A 19,016-nucleotide genomic window follows, 5' to 3' on the forward strand; every position below is an offset into this window, starting at 1 on the left:
TAAAATATTTTTATGTGATATTGTACATCTAATAAAATATTTTTTTCTACTGAAATTTAAAATTCAATATTTATTTTTTTAATTGTTATTCTTTTTTTCGCTATTAAAAAACGAGAAGCCCATTTGTTAAACTAGAAATTATTGCCCTTTTCATTGTTCCATAGCTAAGCTCGCCGCATTTCCATTTCGGTACATTTATTGGCAACTTTACAAATACTTAAAATATATACAATAGAGAACCATATATTTTCATAGATTTTTATATGAAAATATATATTTTTTCCAAGTGACCCAGTTTATAAAAGTTTCAATAAAAATAATCAGAAAACATGTTCCAGATTTTCACTTTTGTTCGTGAAAAGATTAACAATTTCTCTAATAGTTTTTTAAATTTTCTACATTTACAATTGTAACAATATTTTAGGTCAATTCCATTTTCATGTATTATCCTTTCACAAAAGAACACGTGATGTGGATTAAAAGTAAATTTTGTGAAATTTTATTGTAACTTTCGGAAAAATTTACCAACTTTAATATTGGATTTGTGCTTCGTGTGGCTGCTGCTCGATGCAGTCTATCATTAAGGAATTAATTATTAACAATTGTTGCAGCGTTCACTGCTGTAAAGTTAACATCTTCAGTTTCAGTTAACAACGTTTCACAACACTTCACAACTTTCACTCTTTCTTATTTATTTTGAATCAGAATCATTTTATTGTGTTTTGATGTTAAAAACGTTTTCTTCTGAATAATTTAGCACTGCAGTTCCCTTGACAGTCTGCCCGTATCCTTAGCGAAACTCAATTCTGCTCGGTTCGTCTCAGCTCTGCTCGTCCAGTTCAGTTCAGTTCAGTTTGTTGTCGATTTCTTTTTTTACATTTTCGCGCTATTTTTTCTATTTTTATCCTTACATTCTCCTGTGCTCTGAGTTACAACTGTTGTTGTATATTTCGTAGGCAGTCTTTCAAGGTCATTGCTGACAGTGGAAAATCGCATTTCGACTTGCTGCTGCGAATGTAATAAAAGCAGGCTACGTGAGTGCTAACATAAAAACCCACTGAACCAAATAAGCTTCGCTGCGGAGTTCACAGCGCTGGCTAATGTACTGGTTGCCTTACCTTGGGAATTAAGTTAATAAATTAATTTTTATCCTTTACACTAATCCCTAAAGAATAATTAGCGCTATTTATGCCACTTTACCACAAACTAACTTAAAACATGTTTTCATTTGTTTACTAATTTTATTTACTGTCATTTTTTTACGACCCACGAGTGAAGGGAAATTTTATTACAGTTTTTGCGCAGATTCTCTCTGAATCGAAATGCTTCTCTTAGATTAATATAAGGAAATTTTACAATATACTTAGCAGTAATGAAATAAAGGTAAATTTTAAAATTACTTAAATTATCCATAACTGTTATTATTTTAGTTAATAGACAGAATACTTAACGCTAAGTTTGCTTAAAATGCGTTCATAATGAATTATAATAAATAATATATAATAATAGTATATATAATAATATATAGTAGTAGTATAATAACATTAATAATAGTATACAACTATTTGGAAAGCAAGTACTATTTTTGGATAAACCAAAAATTTCAATCAATTAATAAATAATAAAATTTTATTATTGTGATTTACTACTATTTGAAATACTTTTCTATTGAAACAATCTGCTTATATCAGAATTAAGTTTCTCTTCGTCAAATGAAAGTTAAAAATGAAATTTTAATATTAGTAAAAAAATGCTAACGTTTCTGCAACCATATTTTTTCATCATCAACAAATCTTCCCAAGCATGCAGTTTGTTAAATTACAATATTCATTATTAACACACTCGGGTTAACCATCTGGCCTGAAGACTAAATTCAAATACTTCATGTAGTAAAAAAAAAAACTTTTAAATTCCCAAAGAGTAATAAAATGTAATATTAAAAAATGAAATATTTTAACTATAAAAAATATAAAAAAATTTATGTAACAAAAAATTTATATTTTAAATAATAACAAGCAATATTAATAAGTTAACAACTGCGAACACAATCTACAGCCCCGGCAAAATTTAACAACATTATATTAATGTACATTTATAGAGCGAACATAAAACAATCAAATAATATTATCAACACTATTAATTGTGACGAATGACATCCTTAGGGACCTCAAGATTGATCCCATCAAAAAATACATAAAGGATAGAGCCCTGAAATTATTTGCGAAATCTGACAGACTTACTAACACCACGTTATCAAATCTTAGAATCGTTACAGGCTCCTCGGGGAGGTATGCAGATCTGAGGTCAATTATTACTTAGTCTGATGATGTGATAAATAATAATCCAGTCAAGGCACAAAGAGGGGTTTTGAAGAAACCCTCAGTTAATATAGAGTAAAGTGCTCAGGTGCACTAACTCAACTTGTCTCTCTCTCTCAACTATTAATTGATCCATATATACTAGGTGTATGTATAAGTTGCTTCTGGGTTAATAAAGAGATGGCGCCAGCGAAAAGTACGCAACGTACTAATTTGAGACATACATCATTTTTTTCGTCTGAGAGTGTACTACTAACACACACAATTTCAGTACCTCAAAAACGAACGTCTTTGTTTTATTAGTCAGTGATCATGTCGAAATTTGTGCCTGAAATAGAATATTTGCGGCACGGATTATTTTTCTTATATAATCAAAGGAAAAAAAAATGAAAATCATCGTTTACTGCTAGAAACATATGAGGAATACGCTCCATCGATTAAAAGATCTTAGATATGGTTTCCATAATTTAAAAGCGATGATTTTTATGTCACTATGTTCTATGACGAACATAGTGCGACGACGTGTAACTGCAGGAGTAATTGGATGATGATCCTACTCAAACTCAGCAGCAATTGAAAAAGCATTAAATATATTACAAGAAATAAACAACTGAATAAATGAGTTCTATGTGATTTAAATTAACGTCAAATGGGACATCGCGAAGTGACTTGTGAAATACTACTTCAACACCACAAAAGAAAATTATTTTCGTATCGGATCATCCATTAATTGTAACCATTGACAACTAAACAAAATTTAAATAGGGATTTTGAGGACTTGTACTTCTTTGGTATTATGATAACTGAAGAACGAGAACCTGCAACTGATATTACAGCACATATTAAGAAAGCGACAGGAGCTCCGCAGTCTATTTCTCTAATGTGTGAAACAGACAGCAGACAGACATTATTTGAGTGTTTTCATCACATTTGTAAAACTTTAAAACTGCATCGATAACATGTGTTTCTAGCGATGGATAGTTTTTTAGATTTGTCTTGTAAGATACGTTTTTTAGAAACAATTTTTTAACCTACAATAATTATATGCTTTGTGGCATTTGGGAACTTAATCGTTACCAATTATGCATTACACTCAATATTTTTGCTTTCTTAGTTCTGTATGCTATGCTATTAAATTTTTTCTGTAGATTATTTAAAAGTGATGAACGGTCATTTTCTTCATCGCTATTGTTGTATCCACCAATGTTTTGAGTTTTGAATTTTTGAGTTTACAAATAAAGAAAATTTGATGAAGGGTCGTTCTCTTCATCGCTATTGTTATACCCACTAATGTTTTAAGTTTTGAATTTTTGAGTTTACAAAAAAAAATTTTTGACAGCATAACATTCGTTTTTGTCTTATAAAAAAAAGTCAATATTTTTTATATGAATATATAGAATTAATATTCATAGAAAATCGGATTTGGAATTACAATACTTAGTAAATAAAAACAAAATTAACTCTTTACCTGCACCGACCGTATTATACTTTTTCTTTGTGAAATCACAAAAACAATCACCAAACATAAAAAAGCGCTTTACTTTGTTGTACTTAATTACGCGACCGACTTGGGCCTAATACATATATCTCAAAACAGAATAGTATTGAAATTTAACAATTGAAAATAAAATTATAATTAATTAATTGATTCAATTATTCTACAGCTGGTTTATGATTTCGTTCTAATATAAACACAGCAAGTAAAATAGTTAATAAAAACTTTCATAGCAATAGAAACAAAACTTCAGAAAAATATGCGAACAAATAAGCCAAGTACGGCTTTGGATCAGTTGGTTAAGGTGCGCTGATTCTGAGCTTCACATTTGGCAGGACCCTAGTTCGATTCCTGGTACTTGCAGTCTCAAAAATAATTGTTTACGAATAATTAAATACAAGAATTATTTTGAAGACCACTGATGATGGGTATTTGGCAATACTCGAAACAGCTATATGGTCAGCCAAAAATTCAATTAATTAAAATAATATAAAAAATAAAATTTTTGTTGTTGTATTTCACTACAGTTCGAAAAAACCTCTTTATATCTCAAAAATAAATTATACACTAAATTTAATTTTTGCTTTCAAAAAATAATAGTTACTTTTGAGTTTTTTCTTTCTTAAACCAAGAAAAATAATTACTTTTCCATTTTAAAATAACAGCAGAATGTATGAATTATTTGTGCGTGGAATAACAGATATATAATACCCAAGAATTTTTGTGTTTTACTTTTAAAATCAAACGATAAGACATATTACAGCTACTTCTGTTGTGATTCTGCTTTGAAATAAAACTATTATGGTCCCTGCGTGGAAATGACGATTCCCCACCAAATTTTGCACTTTCAAATATAGAAACAAAATTTTTTAAAATTTGGAATTAAGGCTTATTATTCAGCAGTGGAATACATATTTTCTTTGCATGCCAAATCCCACATACATGTACATATACTAAAATGCAGTTCTAGGGCTGCTGGCATAAGCCTCAAACGAATTTAATTCATTGCTAGTAGAATCTCATTCAAAATAAGTAATAAGACAATAACTATTCTCAATAATTACAAATTATTTCTTTAATTATATGTGGATTAGGGTGCCATTAATTTTCGAAAGTCGGAAAATTGCCCGCGGCACCCCCCAGATCGATTCATTTTACTAAAAAAATAATCTGTGTGAAATTTTAGTTCAATTGGATAAGTGGAAATGGTGCCCCAAGAGCCTCAAAGATTGAAAAATAACGATTTTTTCCATAAAATTCATCTTTGATTGCTTATATCTCCGACATATTTCATTTTACATAAAAACTGTCTTCCTAAAAGTTATAGGTCTATTAAAAATAAACAATTCACTCATACAAAGTTTTTCTGTATTTCTAATAGTTATTGAATAAAACAAAAAATAAGTTGAAATCACCCGATTTAATATTTCTAAAAAATTTAAAATAAATTCAATATATCTAAAATTTAATCTTTCTAATAATAAAAAAGTACTAATTCTAAGTTTGTCCGACATAATTGTTATTATTTTAGTTAAATTTGCTAGAGCAAAGTATCCTTATTACAACTTGGAAAACGACGGCAGTAATCGTTAACAATTTTAATATGTACTGTTTTCGATTCTCCTTTTTTGTTAAAATTGAATTATAGTCCAGCAATAGTTTCACTCCTCGCTATGTCGTATCGTTTACTACTTTCAAGCTTAAAAGCTTTCAAAATGGCTTTCAAGCCATTTTGTGGGGCATATTTTCAGGAAGCCATCGCACAACTTGAAACGATTAAAAATGTTTTTAGTATTTTTGTATACAAACTGTTCAATTGCCTTTTCGACGATTTCAGTTATTTTTGCGCGATCTATTGATACCTCCTGACTTCCTTGTCATCACTATCTATATTCAAATTTGAAACCATCTTTTTCTTTGTCTCAGGTGATATATTTAAATCCAAAAAAGCAAAATGAACAAGCTTTGAGCTTAAATACCAAATACAATTTTTTGATATTGACTGAGAATAGAAAGAAGATTAAAATCTTGAAAATGAGCTTTGACTGATGACAAAGCATTAAACCATACTTCAACATACACTTTAGTAATAAATATACATATATCGCAAAGAGCATTTTCTTCTTCTGTAGATAATTTGAACTCTTTCCTAAATAAAAATATTTTTAATACATGCATGACTTTCACCATCCATCTTGCATGATGTATAGCTCCAGGAGGTGAAACTTTATGGTACAGTTCGGCTTTTCTTCTAAAAACATTAACGCAAGTTCCAGAAGTTCCCTATAATCATCTGTTGGTTGGTTATCCTTACGAATCTTATAAAGGAAACTTGTAATTCGTAACACATCATCCGTATTTAACGATTTTCTTACTTTTTCATTTTCTAAGGCGACTGTAAACTTATCAACGTTTATTTTCGGCCAAAACTTCTGAAATCGTTGAAATAGTTCAACATTTGGGCTTTCAGACTTGTACACTTTTTAATGTAATCACTTTGAATTCAAATTCACTTCGCATTCCAATGAATAATACAGAAACTCACTTATGTATATAACTATACGAGTATTGGACTTATTTTGTAGCAAATTTAGTAGACAATTCATTTATTGAACTTACCTAAATTTAATAGGGGGATTTCAGCTTGTATTTGCTTTTATTCAATAACTATTAGAAATACAGAAAAACTTTGTATGAGTGAATTGTTTATTTTTAATAGATCTATAACTTTTAGGAAGACAGTTTTTATGTAAAATTAAATATGTCGGAGATATAAGCAATCAAAGATGAATTTTATGGAAAAAATCGTTATTTTTCAATCTTTGAGGCTCTTGGGGCACCATTTCCACTTATCCAATTGAACTAAAATTTCACACAGATTATTTTTTTAGTAAAACGAACCGATCTGGGGGGTGCCGTCAACCGATTTTACGAAAAAAAAATTGCCCATATACCTTAATGGCACCCTAATGTGGATACATTGTTTATCACAATTTAAAGTATTTGTGCTGATTGCATGCGCTTAGCATTTATAAAACCTTTCTTTTTTTTTGTATATTATACCCTAATTTTGATCTCAATTATAAAAATATAATTATTCATAAAATGGATAAAAACGAACGATTAGGCAATAACCCTCATCATTTTACAACAGATCATTCTAAATCTTATATACATGTACAATGACTGAAGCACAGCGTTAGAGCTGCTGGCACAAGCCCCAAATGAGCCGAAAACATTGTGACCATCTTATTGAAGAAAATAAATAAACCTTATGAGAATTATAAATTTCTATTCACGAAATATTGTACATATGTTATCTATTTATATTTTAATAAACTGTTTTCCCATAAGTTAAAGTGTGTGAGCTGTTTGCTTACGGTGCAGCAGATCTTTAATCTTTAGTCTTTTATTAAGGTATCCTTAAATCATATTCTTTTTCAAATATAACGACATAATTACTTAAAAACTGCATTACATGATGTGCAATAATGCTTTTTATTCAATCTAAATCCCATATACATGTACACTAACTGCAAAATAGCTCTGGGTTTGATGGAATAAGCCTCAAATAACTCGAATACATTGCGACCACCTTACAGATTTATATATATACATATTTCTTTATTTATACTTTGGTACACTACTTTCTTTCAATTAAAACGTATAAGCAGGGACCGAATATTATAGTTATTTAAAATTTTTTGTTTTGATTGGTTTAAAAATATCGTTTTAAATTTCTAGCATTATAGTTAATATATTTTTCACAAGTTTTACATATCACATCATCACCACTATGATAAAAATATTTTCGGATAAAATTTATGCGTTTATGAACCATTACAATACTAATTTCGATAACGTGTAATATTATTTAACTTTCGCTTGGAGCTTTTAATGTTAAAATTGAAACTTGATGCCAACTTCTGTCTTTATGAAGAGAGTATTTATTATTCTTATATGTAGATAGATAGTTAGATAAATTTTAAACGGGTTAGAAACTTGTCACCACGTCACTGCATCCTTTGAGGATTATTGTGACACACCTACTTTAGTTTCACAGACGAGTAGCAGTTAAGAATGCCAGTATGTCCTTTGGAGAGATGTTGCCTAATTCCGTTATAAGTGGATAGGCAGTCGATAAATACCGAAGTCAGAGTCTGACGAGACTATCACAGTGACACATAATGTGTTCTGCTGTTTCCTCTTCTTTAGAACAAAGTCTGCAGCTATCATCTCCTATAATACCTAGGTTCGATAGAAGTCGGATGTAGGTGACAAGTCGGATGCCATTACTGTTCAGTATGAGAAGCTCCCTAGTTTTGGCTTTTGATCGATTCGGCATGAATTCTTTAGCTTGTCTGCAAGCAAGTACATTATCCCAATCAGTCTGAGGTAGTTCAATAATTTTTAGTTTGAAAAAGCTCCATTAGGGATAATAATATGGGACCGTTCCTTTTCTGGCTAGTTCATCGGCTTTCTCATTTTCCTCAAATCCGTTGTATCCTGGGATCCATATTAAGTGGACCCTGTTTCTTTTAGCAAAATCTTTGAGAAGTTAAAGGCATTCTCATAGTAGTTTTGAAGTCACTCGAAGTGAACGTAGTGCTAGGAGTGGTGATTTGCTATCTGAGAAAATATATATGTATTTCTCCGTGATTAGCTTCCCTTTATATTCCGTTAGACAAAGTTCTATTACGTATAATTCGGCCTGAAAAACTGCGTTTTCTTGACTCATACTCGCAAATATTTTCTTTTTTGCCTGAACTCCATATATACCCGCCCCCATTCCTACCTTCATTTTGCAGCCATCCGTGTACCACTGATGGTAGTCTACAGCAAATGTTATTATATGTATATCTATAACAATCGTCAGAATAGAATGTGTATCAAACAGCACAACAAGTTAGAAGAAGAAATTGGAGAATGACGACAAAGATACGTGGAGGAATTTTTAAGGGGAAGCCAAGATTCAACTAGGATCATTGCGCCACTAACGATGATGTTGATATATGTTGAACAGGCGGGAACCCATGAGAGAGAACCCACGAAACGCCTGCAGTAATGGAAAAAAGAGAAATTAATCTATTATTATTAGGCATTAAATAGCTAAGCCAATTAGTATGTGGGTTATCTTATGGTGAGACGTTAGGACAGCGCACCGACCAACAAGTGGCCCCACTGAAGTGAAGGATTAGCCGAAGTAGACCACGAAACTACTTGGGTCCTTTTTCGTCCTTCTATTTTTAGATGTCGTTATTGATTTAAAGCTGGAGTGGCTTCCGTTCACATAACTACATCTCTTGTTAATGCAAGCAGCTCATTTAGCTTTAGATTTTCTGCCAAGTCATCACCAACCCAATAGTGTCCCAAGACAGTCTTCCTCTTACTTGTCAGTGCTGGACATTGGCACAATATTTGCACCGCTGTATCTTTTTCTTCTAGACATAGTCTGCATGTGTCTTTCTCAGTAAGAGTTATCTTTTTGAGGTGATACTTGAAGTTGCCATGTCCAGTAATTAGTGAGGTCAGCAAGCTTAGGGTGCTCCGCGGATAGCTAAGCACTTTTAACGCTTCCCTGACAAACGATTTCGGCAACATGATTTTGGTGTGCCTATAACTCTCTCTCTTCAATATGAAGGGTAATCGAAAAATTCTGCATTTATATCTATAACAGTTCGAATAAGGATTTATTTAAATAAGTTTGTTAAATTTAATTATCGGAAACAATTAGAATAATTTTAAAACCTCACCTAATTCCTGTCAAATTTTTACTTAACCTTTTTTAAATTAAAACACTTGACAACATTAAGTTAAAATTTTTAATATGGAATGAAATCGAAGAGTTTAAAAATTTTAGAGTTCAAATTATTTCCAATTTTTTTTCTAAAACTCCATTTTATTTGTGGTAGATTATATCTTCAAACTTTGCAAAAGTATTGACTACACTTTAGTGGTCATTCAATTATGCAGTCTCTGTTGGAAAAACTCATTACGAACAGAATTTTCCTTTGTTGAATAGTAAAATTTGCATATTCTACAAAATGCATTGCACAAAAAAGCACAGATTTTCTTTTTGTTGGAAAAATTTTTGAAGCAAAAATAAAAAATGAAAACTTTTGCATCGTTATAACTTCATTTACATATGTGACAAAAAAAAAAATGAAAATAATAAATATGAATTTTTTTTTTAACATTTTTCACATATACTGTGCAATATAAATAGTGCTTTAACTTTGTATATTTTTTAAAAAAATACTTGCAACAAAATTTATGTGCGGAGAACGAAAAAAGTCTGATTATTGAGTTGGAGCAAAGATTTAAAAGCATTAACACAAAAAATTGATGTAGCGGAAAACTTGATAAAATAATTTAAATTTTTTATAAAAACATTTTATATTTTTATTTAATATTTTTATTATCAATGTGGTGGCATTGCACTGCACTCCGCACTGTGGTAATTGTTTTTGTAATTACCTCATTAAGTTGCAAGTTAAAATTGCTTTTTTATACTAAAAACTTAACTCTTAAGCAATTACACAATTTACACAGAAAAAAGCACACACACACACTCTTTACAATAACTTCCGGTTGCCTGCACATAAACAAGCTTTTATACGTGTGACGAGGAAAACACAAAACACACACACACACCCAAAATGACAGTTATGCTTGTTGCTTGTTAATTGAATTACAATTTATGTGCCTGACAATTTTCACTCGTTCCGGAATTAATAGCTTTTGAATATTACTGCGTCTCTCTCCAACAACCCACAAGAAACCTCACTAAGTGGCAGGATGCTGTAGGTATATGTTAAATTTTAGGAGAATTTTTTAAATATTTAAAACATTGGTCTCTGTATATTTCACGCAGCGCTTGACAAAAAATATTGATGAAGCAACAGAGGAAAAAATGTGTACGTCATTGTCCATACAGAACGGATTAAGAGATTGGCTTAATATTTAACAATCTTTGGAAAAAAATTCTGATATTTTTTTAAAATAAATTACCTCAATACTTACTTTGTATACGAATATAGTATTTAAGAACCTTTAATAGTTAATATTAATAAAAATGGGAGAATTTTCAAGTAATCAGCTTATACATGCTGTATATAATACTGTAAATAATGCTAAACGGATGTAGTTAACGCAATATTGAATATGTTTACTAAATATGCTACGTAGCTTTATTTGGGGCTAACAGAAATAGACTTCAAAGAATTTTCATTTGTGAAGCTGGTCCATTTTTTTAAACAAATAACTAATTAATAAGGTTTATAAAGCATAGAATATATAATAGATTTTAACCTATGGCACCTATGTATTAAAGGTTTCTTTTTAGACACTTTTATCATCGATGATCGATTAGAATGTCCAGAGTTTTTATCAGCTTCAGTGCTTTCTGAGTATCGTCGCCAAATACTTTGTTTAACATTTTATCTATTTACTACACTTAATTCTGTTTTTAACATAAAATTTTATAAAAACTTTTTTAATCTACATATTGTCATACAAAAAATCTGCCAAACATATCAAGGACTATGTTTGTTTTGTTTATTTTCTTGGGAAGTACAGGCTAAGCGTTGCATGTTATTTATAAGTCCACTATTCGAAACGTACGTGCAACCAATACACAAAAAAGACTAGATTCAATTAGCAAGACACAGTGTGCACAAAATTAAAATTCTCGTTACTTTTGCATTACACCTCATATTGCCTCTAAAAGTGGGGTTCCAATCTGACCACTTACTCAGATTTAACGCCAGAGTTCATTTTTTAAGTGTGTATCTATATAAGTTATGAGTTGACAATATCTATATAATTTATGACATATATTTTAAGTAAAATTTGTCCATATAAATAAATTTTATGATATGATGGCTTTCGGAATTATTTTAGAATGCATTATATTTCATTATATACATAATCACCTCTACTATGTGAACTTGACAAATTTATCAAGTATTGACTATTACCGGGTAATTGTGACAACGATTAACACACTTAAAAATACTGCGAAAGATCATTTGAAAGATCTTTCGTATTCTGCAAGCAGGACTGAAATGAAGGATCTGTTATTAATCAGATCTTTCGATTATCAGCTGAGATTTTGTTTCTGTTTTTCATGTACAAACGGTTTTTGTATAAAATAAAATATATGAAAATTAAAATACACATTACTAATTAATTAATTAATTAAAATTTGTAAAAATATAACAATTATTTCTAACTTAATTTTTTTTTTGTGTTATGAATACAAACAACAATTTTAAACAAATAATACAAGATCAATTTACTTGTCAGTAGCATTTGTCAACTTGACAATTTATCAAGAAAGGCGTTTTTTATTTATAGCACAGTAGACTAAAACCTAGACAAATTGTCAACCTTGACAAATAAGCTAGATGGTTAATTTTTTCAAGAAGTTTTGTTGAAGAAACATCGATTCTTATATATATGAACCTCTCTATAGCGAAGCTCTCTATGAAGAACCTCTCTATAGTGAATTCGTCTCTATAACGAAGTTTTATCAGGCACGCAAATGTACATAATTCTCAGTCAAATGCCAAAAAAAAAAAATACAAACAAAAAAAATTTTGTTCAACGAACTTTTTTGCAGGCACCTATGACTTCGTTATAGAGAGGTTTGACTGTACATATTTTTATATTATATAGCATTATATGTAGACAAAAAATAAAAATTAAGAAAATAAACCAAAATTAGGAAAATCATTAAAAATTAAGAAATCAAATGAAAACTAGGGAAATATATATAATAACAAAGTTAATGTACCTAAGTAGTAATTGCAATTCCAATGTGAATATAAAATTTAATGAAATTCCTCAAAATTGATTTCAAAAATTAAAGATTCTTTGTATATTTCTGTTTCACTGAGCTTTAAATATTTTCAATTCAATTTTTATTTAATAGAAAACAATTTATAAAATGAATTTTTGGCAGAATATTTGCCAGTATTGAGCACACTTTTGAAAGCAAATTAAATAAAGATCAAATCAATTTCAATTTTAAATTTTGTAACGTTCACTAAGTCATAACTATTGTCGCTACTAGAATTTCGCCCATTTCATCTCGAATAAAATCTACTGTCGAAAGTACTGCTTGCCGTTGTTCTTTGCCAGAGAAAATTACTTTTTGAATGGTATTCATGCTTATCAGCGGAATTCCATTGTAGAACCCAAGTCACAGTCACTCCACTAAATTGTCGCAGCAAGTCACAAAATATTATTGAAATTTATATTAGTTCGTTTGCATGTTTCATAATAATTTCTTATAAAAATTTTTTTCTTTTTTGGATTTTTTTTTCCTTGTGCAGAGCACATAACTGGGCAAATGCCGCCCCCGAAATAATTTAATTAAAGCGGAGCACGTCAATAAAACCTAAGGCGAAAATTCTTCAGCTACTTTCTTAACTGTTTTTAGCACAGAATTTGCCAGTTTCGCTTTTGGCTTATTGCAGAGTAGCTCACTCATAATAAACGATAAGAAGTAATAGTCGCGAAGGGGGTCGGGGCAGAGGGATGTTATTAGGCTGATAGTGAAATAAGCTGTTGTCAGTTGATAACAATCAGAAGTCGAAATTGGTAAGGCGCACATAAATGTTACGAATAGAAAAAAAAGGAAAATTATTATTTCGACTAATTTCGGTGGCTTTATGGATGCATTTTTTATCTAAACAGACTTTTGGAGGATTAACTTGTGTTCTTAATGAAGTAATACACACTTCAAGTGGATAAGTCTTAGATAAAAGTCGAAAGCGATTGTTTTAAATTTAATTAAGTTACCAGCACATATTTTGTGTAAAAGGTACAAGATCTAAAAGTAGATATACTAACTAGGTTAGTCATCAGATATTATATCTCTAACTGGTCTTTTCACTGTATCTAAGGTAGTATTGGAATATCGTATATCTTTAAATTAGGTGTCATTGCATTTACTGCTGATTCTGTAATGTCTTTCTGCTCGAAGAATCATTAATGCCAGTTTTGAGCCAATAAATTAGTTGAAAGTAACGCACAGCTTTGGATTTAAGCGTGATTCTGTAATGTCTTTCTGCTCAAAGAATCATTACCGCCAGTTTTGAGCCAATAATTTATTTAGAAGTACCACACAGCCTCACATTAGATGTGGGTATTTCTATAATTTTAATTAAAATGTTTATAAGTATAGAATATTTTAAATTGAAAAATCAAAAATGAAATGTAAAGCAAACTTGCCAAACTATACATATAATATGACCCACCTACAATTGTCTGTCCATCACAACAATCGCATTAGACGCGGTTATCACTTCAGTTATAGTTAAACTGGCTATAAGTGCAGGTTAATTTTCATTAACGTACTGCAGATAACAGAAAGATTTGTCCAACGTTACGTATAATATGGTCCACCGACAAACAGAGAAAAACTGAGCAACTGATAAGGCTTGCTCTCCATTCGGCCAATTAGAGACTGCAATAACTATGTTCGTAGCAATGTATCATAAGAAGAAAACTGAGCAAATGATATGTCTTGCTCTCCATTCGGCCAATTAGAGACTGCAATAACTATATACGTAGCAATGTATCAGAAGGAGAAAAAGAAAGCGTTGCTTATCGCTTCGTCACGGAACAAAACTTACCAGAAAAAGATATACACTGTAGAGTCTGTATTCTTCCGCAAATAGCTATCTTATATCACTAGTAGAGGCAGTTCTTGCTTGTTTCCTGAACCGAAATAGCGGTACCCTTATCTAAACGCCTTAAGAGAGTCAGTTTGCCTTTATAAACTAAATTATCACAATATACGCATTTTCAAGACATTTTTAATCAAATATCATATTGATTCATAGTTTTCAGAGTTTGACTAAGACTTTGAGTTTTGAGTTTTTTCTAAAATTTGAGCTCAGCTTCATATATTTGTATTAATTTTAAACTGCGTTCCTGTAGTTGTTTTATTAAATATGTTTTATGTGGTGCTAACAGTAGGGCTACTATAAGTTATTGCAGAAATTATAATGAAAATTGACACAGACGTCAATAACAGCACTGCCAACCAAAAAAAAAATTAATTGCCAGTATCGAAAAACCCATGTATTTAAAATTAAAAATTTATTTTTATAATTTTATCATAATAGTAATAATTAAAACATTACTTAAATAATTGATTCATAGTTTTTACAGTTTTTAAACAGTCTTAAAAGTTTTAAAAGTTTTCTTATTTATTTCTTATTTCTTAATAGTATTAATCGAATAATTACTATTTGATGAAGTTTTTATTTCATCATATTTTTAGTAATTGTACAAATGTCTAAAATGTGTAGGTATTCGAAAAATTTAATAAAATTGCCTTAAACTAAGTAGGCAGGTCATGCTTAAACACACATAATTCAAATCTATACAACCATTTTGTAGTTTTGTACAGATAGCAGTTAGCTATGATTTAGAATCAAATATTATTTAAAATAAAAAAAAAACTTGATTCAAAATTATTTTTTTTTACGAAGCTTATTACCAAATTTCAAGCAATTCTGTTTTTATTTTTTAACTGATTTTACAATGTCTGGAAGAACTATATTTCTTGGCAAGAGCTCAGAGAGCAATCCCATTTGTATTGAAGTTAGTACCGAATTTGCTGATACCCTGGCAAAAAAGGTAGCTGAACATGTTATAATGGAAATATTTTCCATTACAAGGCATAACGAAGAACTTATGTCTGAAGATGTTAAAAACATAACGGCTAATGGACTTGACAAAATGGCATTATGTGGTAACACCGTGACAAATGGTACTGCCTGCAAATCTATGATTACCACAGACTGTTATGTGGATTCCAATCGTATTAAATCGGCTGCTTCTAATCCGTACTTAAATTTTATTCACGATTTTGAAAAACGTAACAATTGCAGATTATCAGAAGACAATTTACCACAAGTACTTGGCGAATGGGATGAACTAAATGATGATAGAAAGTTAGCCTATATAAAGGAGGTAAGTAAATTTATTGGCAAATAAATATTTTTAATATATATTTTATTTATAACGGTTTTAAGGCGTTTTTGAAAAAGTTGATGGGAAACAAAGAAATTCCTAAGAAACCTATCAATTCTAATGAATCTACACCAAATGTAGATGATGCAGAACTTTTTACGAGTAAGGCAACACTACCTAAACGTCAGCGTAAAGTTCCAAAAGGTAGACGTAAAACACCTAAAAAGCGCAAAGCAGGAAAGAAGGTTGCTGGACGTCGTAAGTCAGCTCGTGGTAAAGGTCGCTAGCTTCAAACAATAGTAAACTTAAGCTCTTTGATCAAAAAAGAAGAATTTCAATTGTTGAAATCACTATGATCGACTTTTAATTCATCAACAGGAGCTTTAAAAATTCAAAAAGAAATAATAAGAACAACTATTTTATAAGAATTATTTCTTAAGTTCAAAAAATCTGTTTTATGGACTTAATAAATATTTTAAGTTTAAATAGCAGAGATTTATGTGAAAAGGAAAGAAAATGATTTATGAAATAAATATATTTTATTATAATATTTTATAGATTATAATTTAATCTATTGTATTAAATTCTATAATTGTAAAGGTACGTTTTGGATATTATTTTTTAATTGTCAAAAAAAAAATAATGTAATGTTTATTTTTAATTTTAGTAAACATGGAGTGATGATGGTCCTAAATCATATATTATTACTTCATTCATTACAAAGAAACAACGAACTATTGATAACTATTTTGGACTTCAAGTTGCATATTATAATTTTATTAATACGCTTTGGAGGAAAATGATTTATTAATTAACTTTGTGTTTTTTTTTTATTTAAAAAAAGTAAGCAAATTTTTCATATTACTTTAAAATTATTATAACATACACATATTTCATCAATTTTATCAATATTAACAAAATTATAATCTAAATTCAATTTTAGTAAAAAATATATACATGCATTCATACAAAGATGGTCTGGAGGAACAAACCTCAACTATTCAAAACAATTCGGCTAAAGAACTATATGGTTAATATAAATGAAAACTATTTGTAACGTAAGGACATTGAGCTAATGTAATTTAAAAACTTTATCATATGTACATCACATATTATATATATAAATTTAATATATATATTATAGTCTACCAATACAAAAGTAAGTATAGTTTTAATAATACTTTTAAATTACACTAACAAATGAATTTCCAAACAGTGAATCAATGAGTTTAATAAATATTATAAATATAGTCTTAATAAATATAGTCTACCAATACAAAAGTAAGTATTGGTTTAATTAATACTTTTAAATTACACTAACAAATGAGTTTCCAAGCAGTGATGGACAACGAAAAACAAAAATCAACAGAAAAAACCACTAATTGGAAACAAAACTACTAATTGGAAATAATTCCTAAAACCTTTCAAAACTATTAATGGCCTTGGATAAGTTATATTGTTGTACTAAAACTATATAATAACAAAAGTTTATTTAACAAGTTAAAGAAAATTATTGCTTAAAAATGATTAAAAATTGTAATTTATTTTTTAAGACTTTAATTTTAACTCAACTTCACAGAATTATATTTATTTTTTTAATAAACAAGATTAATGTATAAAAATTATATGCAGATAAATAAACCAGTTGATGTTTTCAAAAGATCACTGTATGGTCTATCCAAACAGACTAAGCTCGTTTTAATTTTCAAAAGCATGGTAAATGCGATTAGTTATTGTTTCTAATTTGACAGGCATGAATTCTAAGCCTGACACTTGCAGTTCAACAAATTATATACGAACTATAAACGAATTAAATAGAAATTCGAATACTTCTCACAATCACTGGTGATAAGCGTTGTATAGTTAGCCAAATTTTAATAAATTTATCAAACTTTTGTTCTTGTTTTTTCATTAGTGTATTGTTTGTTTTTTCATTAATTCATTGTTTCTTCGAACTCTTCAAGTTCTAAGCCTGGCACTTGCAGTCCCATAAATTATATACGAACTATAAACTAATTAAATATAAATTCGAATATTTCCCTCGATCACTGATGATGAGTACTTGAATATACTTAAAACAGAAAAATATCAATAAATTAATCAAACTTTTCTTCTTGTTTCTTCATTACTGCATTGTTCCTTCGAAACTTTCTAGTTTCTTTTCGTCATAAGACTGTAACGACACTTTTTTGGGGTGCGTTCAAAAATATATAATTTTGCTGGGGTATCCTCAGCCGTCGTACAGGGTCGTACAATAAAGTTTATATTCGCTGGGACAGAGTTTTGATTGATAATAGAAAAAGAAACATACTTTTGTAATATATTGTTAAATAATTTATTTACTTCAAAAAAATAAGTATCAAACAAAATACATTTATAATTCAAATAAATCTTTATATATAAAAAAGAAGTATATTTAAAAATATATTTTTCACAACGATAAAAATAATTATTATTCCCGCACGTGTTTATATCATAGCGGTGAACTTATGTCACCTGCATACACGAATTATATGCTTCCAATCACACGAGATCCCTGTTGTAAAAGATGATGATGCTTCTGCTGATTTGGTTAATGTGTTGAGAAGACTCCTGGCAAGATCACGTATTGTGCTGGGTTTCTCTTCTACGTTCATAAATGACGGATGCTCTACGGTTAAAAAATAATAAAAATAATAATTTAATAATTTGGCCAAATGAGCCAGGTTTATAATACTTTGGCTGAATAGGACAGGTTTTTGGTTTAATGAACCAGAAGTCATTACTTTCAAAGTGAAATTCCAAGTCCTCGATCATATCAAATGCGCGTCCTTTTATACAGAATATGCCAGAGCTTTGCTCTTTCTGCTGGAACTGGAATTTATCACTTCATCAGACTAAACAATAATTGACCTCAGATCTACATACCTTCTCGACGAGTCTGTAACCATTCTGGGATATCGAGATATTGAATTTATATATCGAATTTTTATTTAACTTATATTAACAATTTTGTTTACATTCATGTAATGTTAACATAAATTTAACATCAGTTCTGTTATTTCAATGTTACGATTATTGATAATAACATAAAGAGAAAATTATGTTTACCCGCATTTTAACAATTTGGCGACAAATGTTAAATATGTTTTCAAAGCGCATGTCACAAACAGTTAACAGTTAACAAATGTTCCCACTTTTATATCGTAGCATTTGCTTGAAAAGTCCTTCAC

The 19,016-nt window shown here is 29.6% G+C and overlaps 1 protein-coding gene across 3 annotated transcripts; it reads left to right on the forward strand.

Annotated features, from left to right (window-relative positions):
- The first annotated feature begins 15,289 nt into the window (after positions 1-15,289).
- On the forward strand, positions 15,290-17,229 carry LOC119668876. Of its 3 annotated transcripts, none has more exons than XM_038078549.1 (7): positions 15,290-15,804; positions 15,867-16,404; positions 16,472-16,647; positions 16,748-16,881; positions 16,949-16,963; positions 17,021-17,085; positions 17,133-17,229. In XM_038078549.1, the coding sequence occupies exons 1-2, from the start codon at positions 15,373-15,375 to the stop codon at positions 16,089-16,091; spliced, it is 657 nt and encodes a 218-aa protein (XP_037934477.1). In that variant the 5' UTR covers positions 15,290-15,372; the 3' UTR covers positions 16,092-16,404; positions 16,472-16,647; positions 16,748-16,881; positions 16,949-16,963; positions 17,021-17,085; positions 17,133-17,229. The 3 variants fall into 3 exon arrangements, with proteins under 3 accessions (XP_037934477.1, XP_037934476.1, XP_037934478.1); XM_038078548.1 differs by having other exon boundaries at positions 17,144-17,229; XM_038078550.1 differs by lacking the exon at positions 16,949-16,963 and having other exon boundaries at positions 17,056-17,085; positions 17,144-17,229.
- The last annotated feature ends 1,787 nt before the right edge of the window (positions 17,230-19,016 follow it).

This window comes from Teleopsis dalmanni, chromosome 1 (genome assembly GCF_002237135.1).
Source record: "Teleopsis dalmanni isolate 2A chromosome 1, ASM223713v2, whole genome shotgun sequence".
In the NCBI taxonomy this organism is placed as follows: Eukaryota; Metazoa; Arthropoda; class Insecta; order Diptera; family Diopsidae; genus Teleopsis; species Teleopsis dalmanni.

Bases quoted from the DNA above. Each gene is read 5' to 3' on its own strand.
- LOC119668876 (XM_038078549.1), top strand. From the start codon at position 15,373: ATGTCTGGAAGAACTATATTTCTTGGCAAGAGCTCAGAGAGCAATCCC. The intron at 15,805-15,866 runs GTAAGTAAATTT...AACGGTTTTAAG, and splicing joins AGTTAGCCTATATAAAGGAG to GCGTTTTTGAAAAAGTTGAT.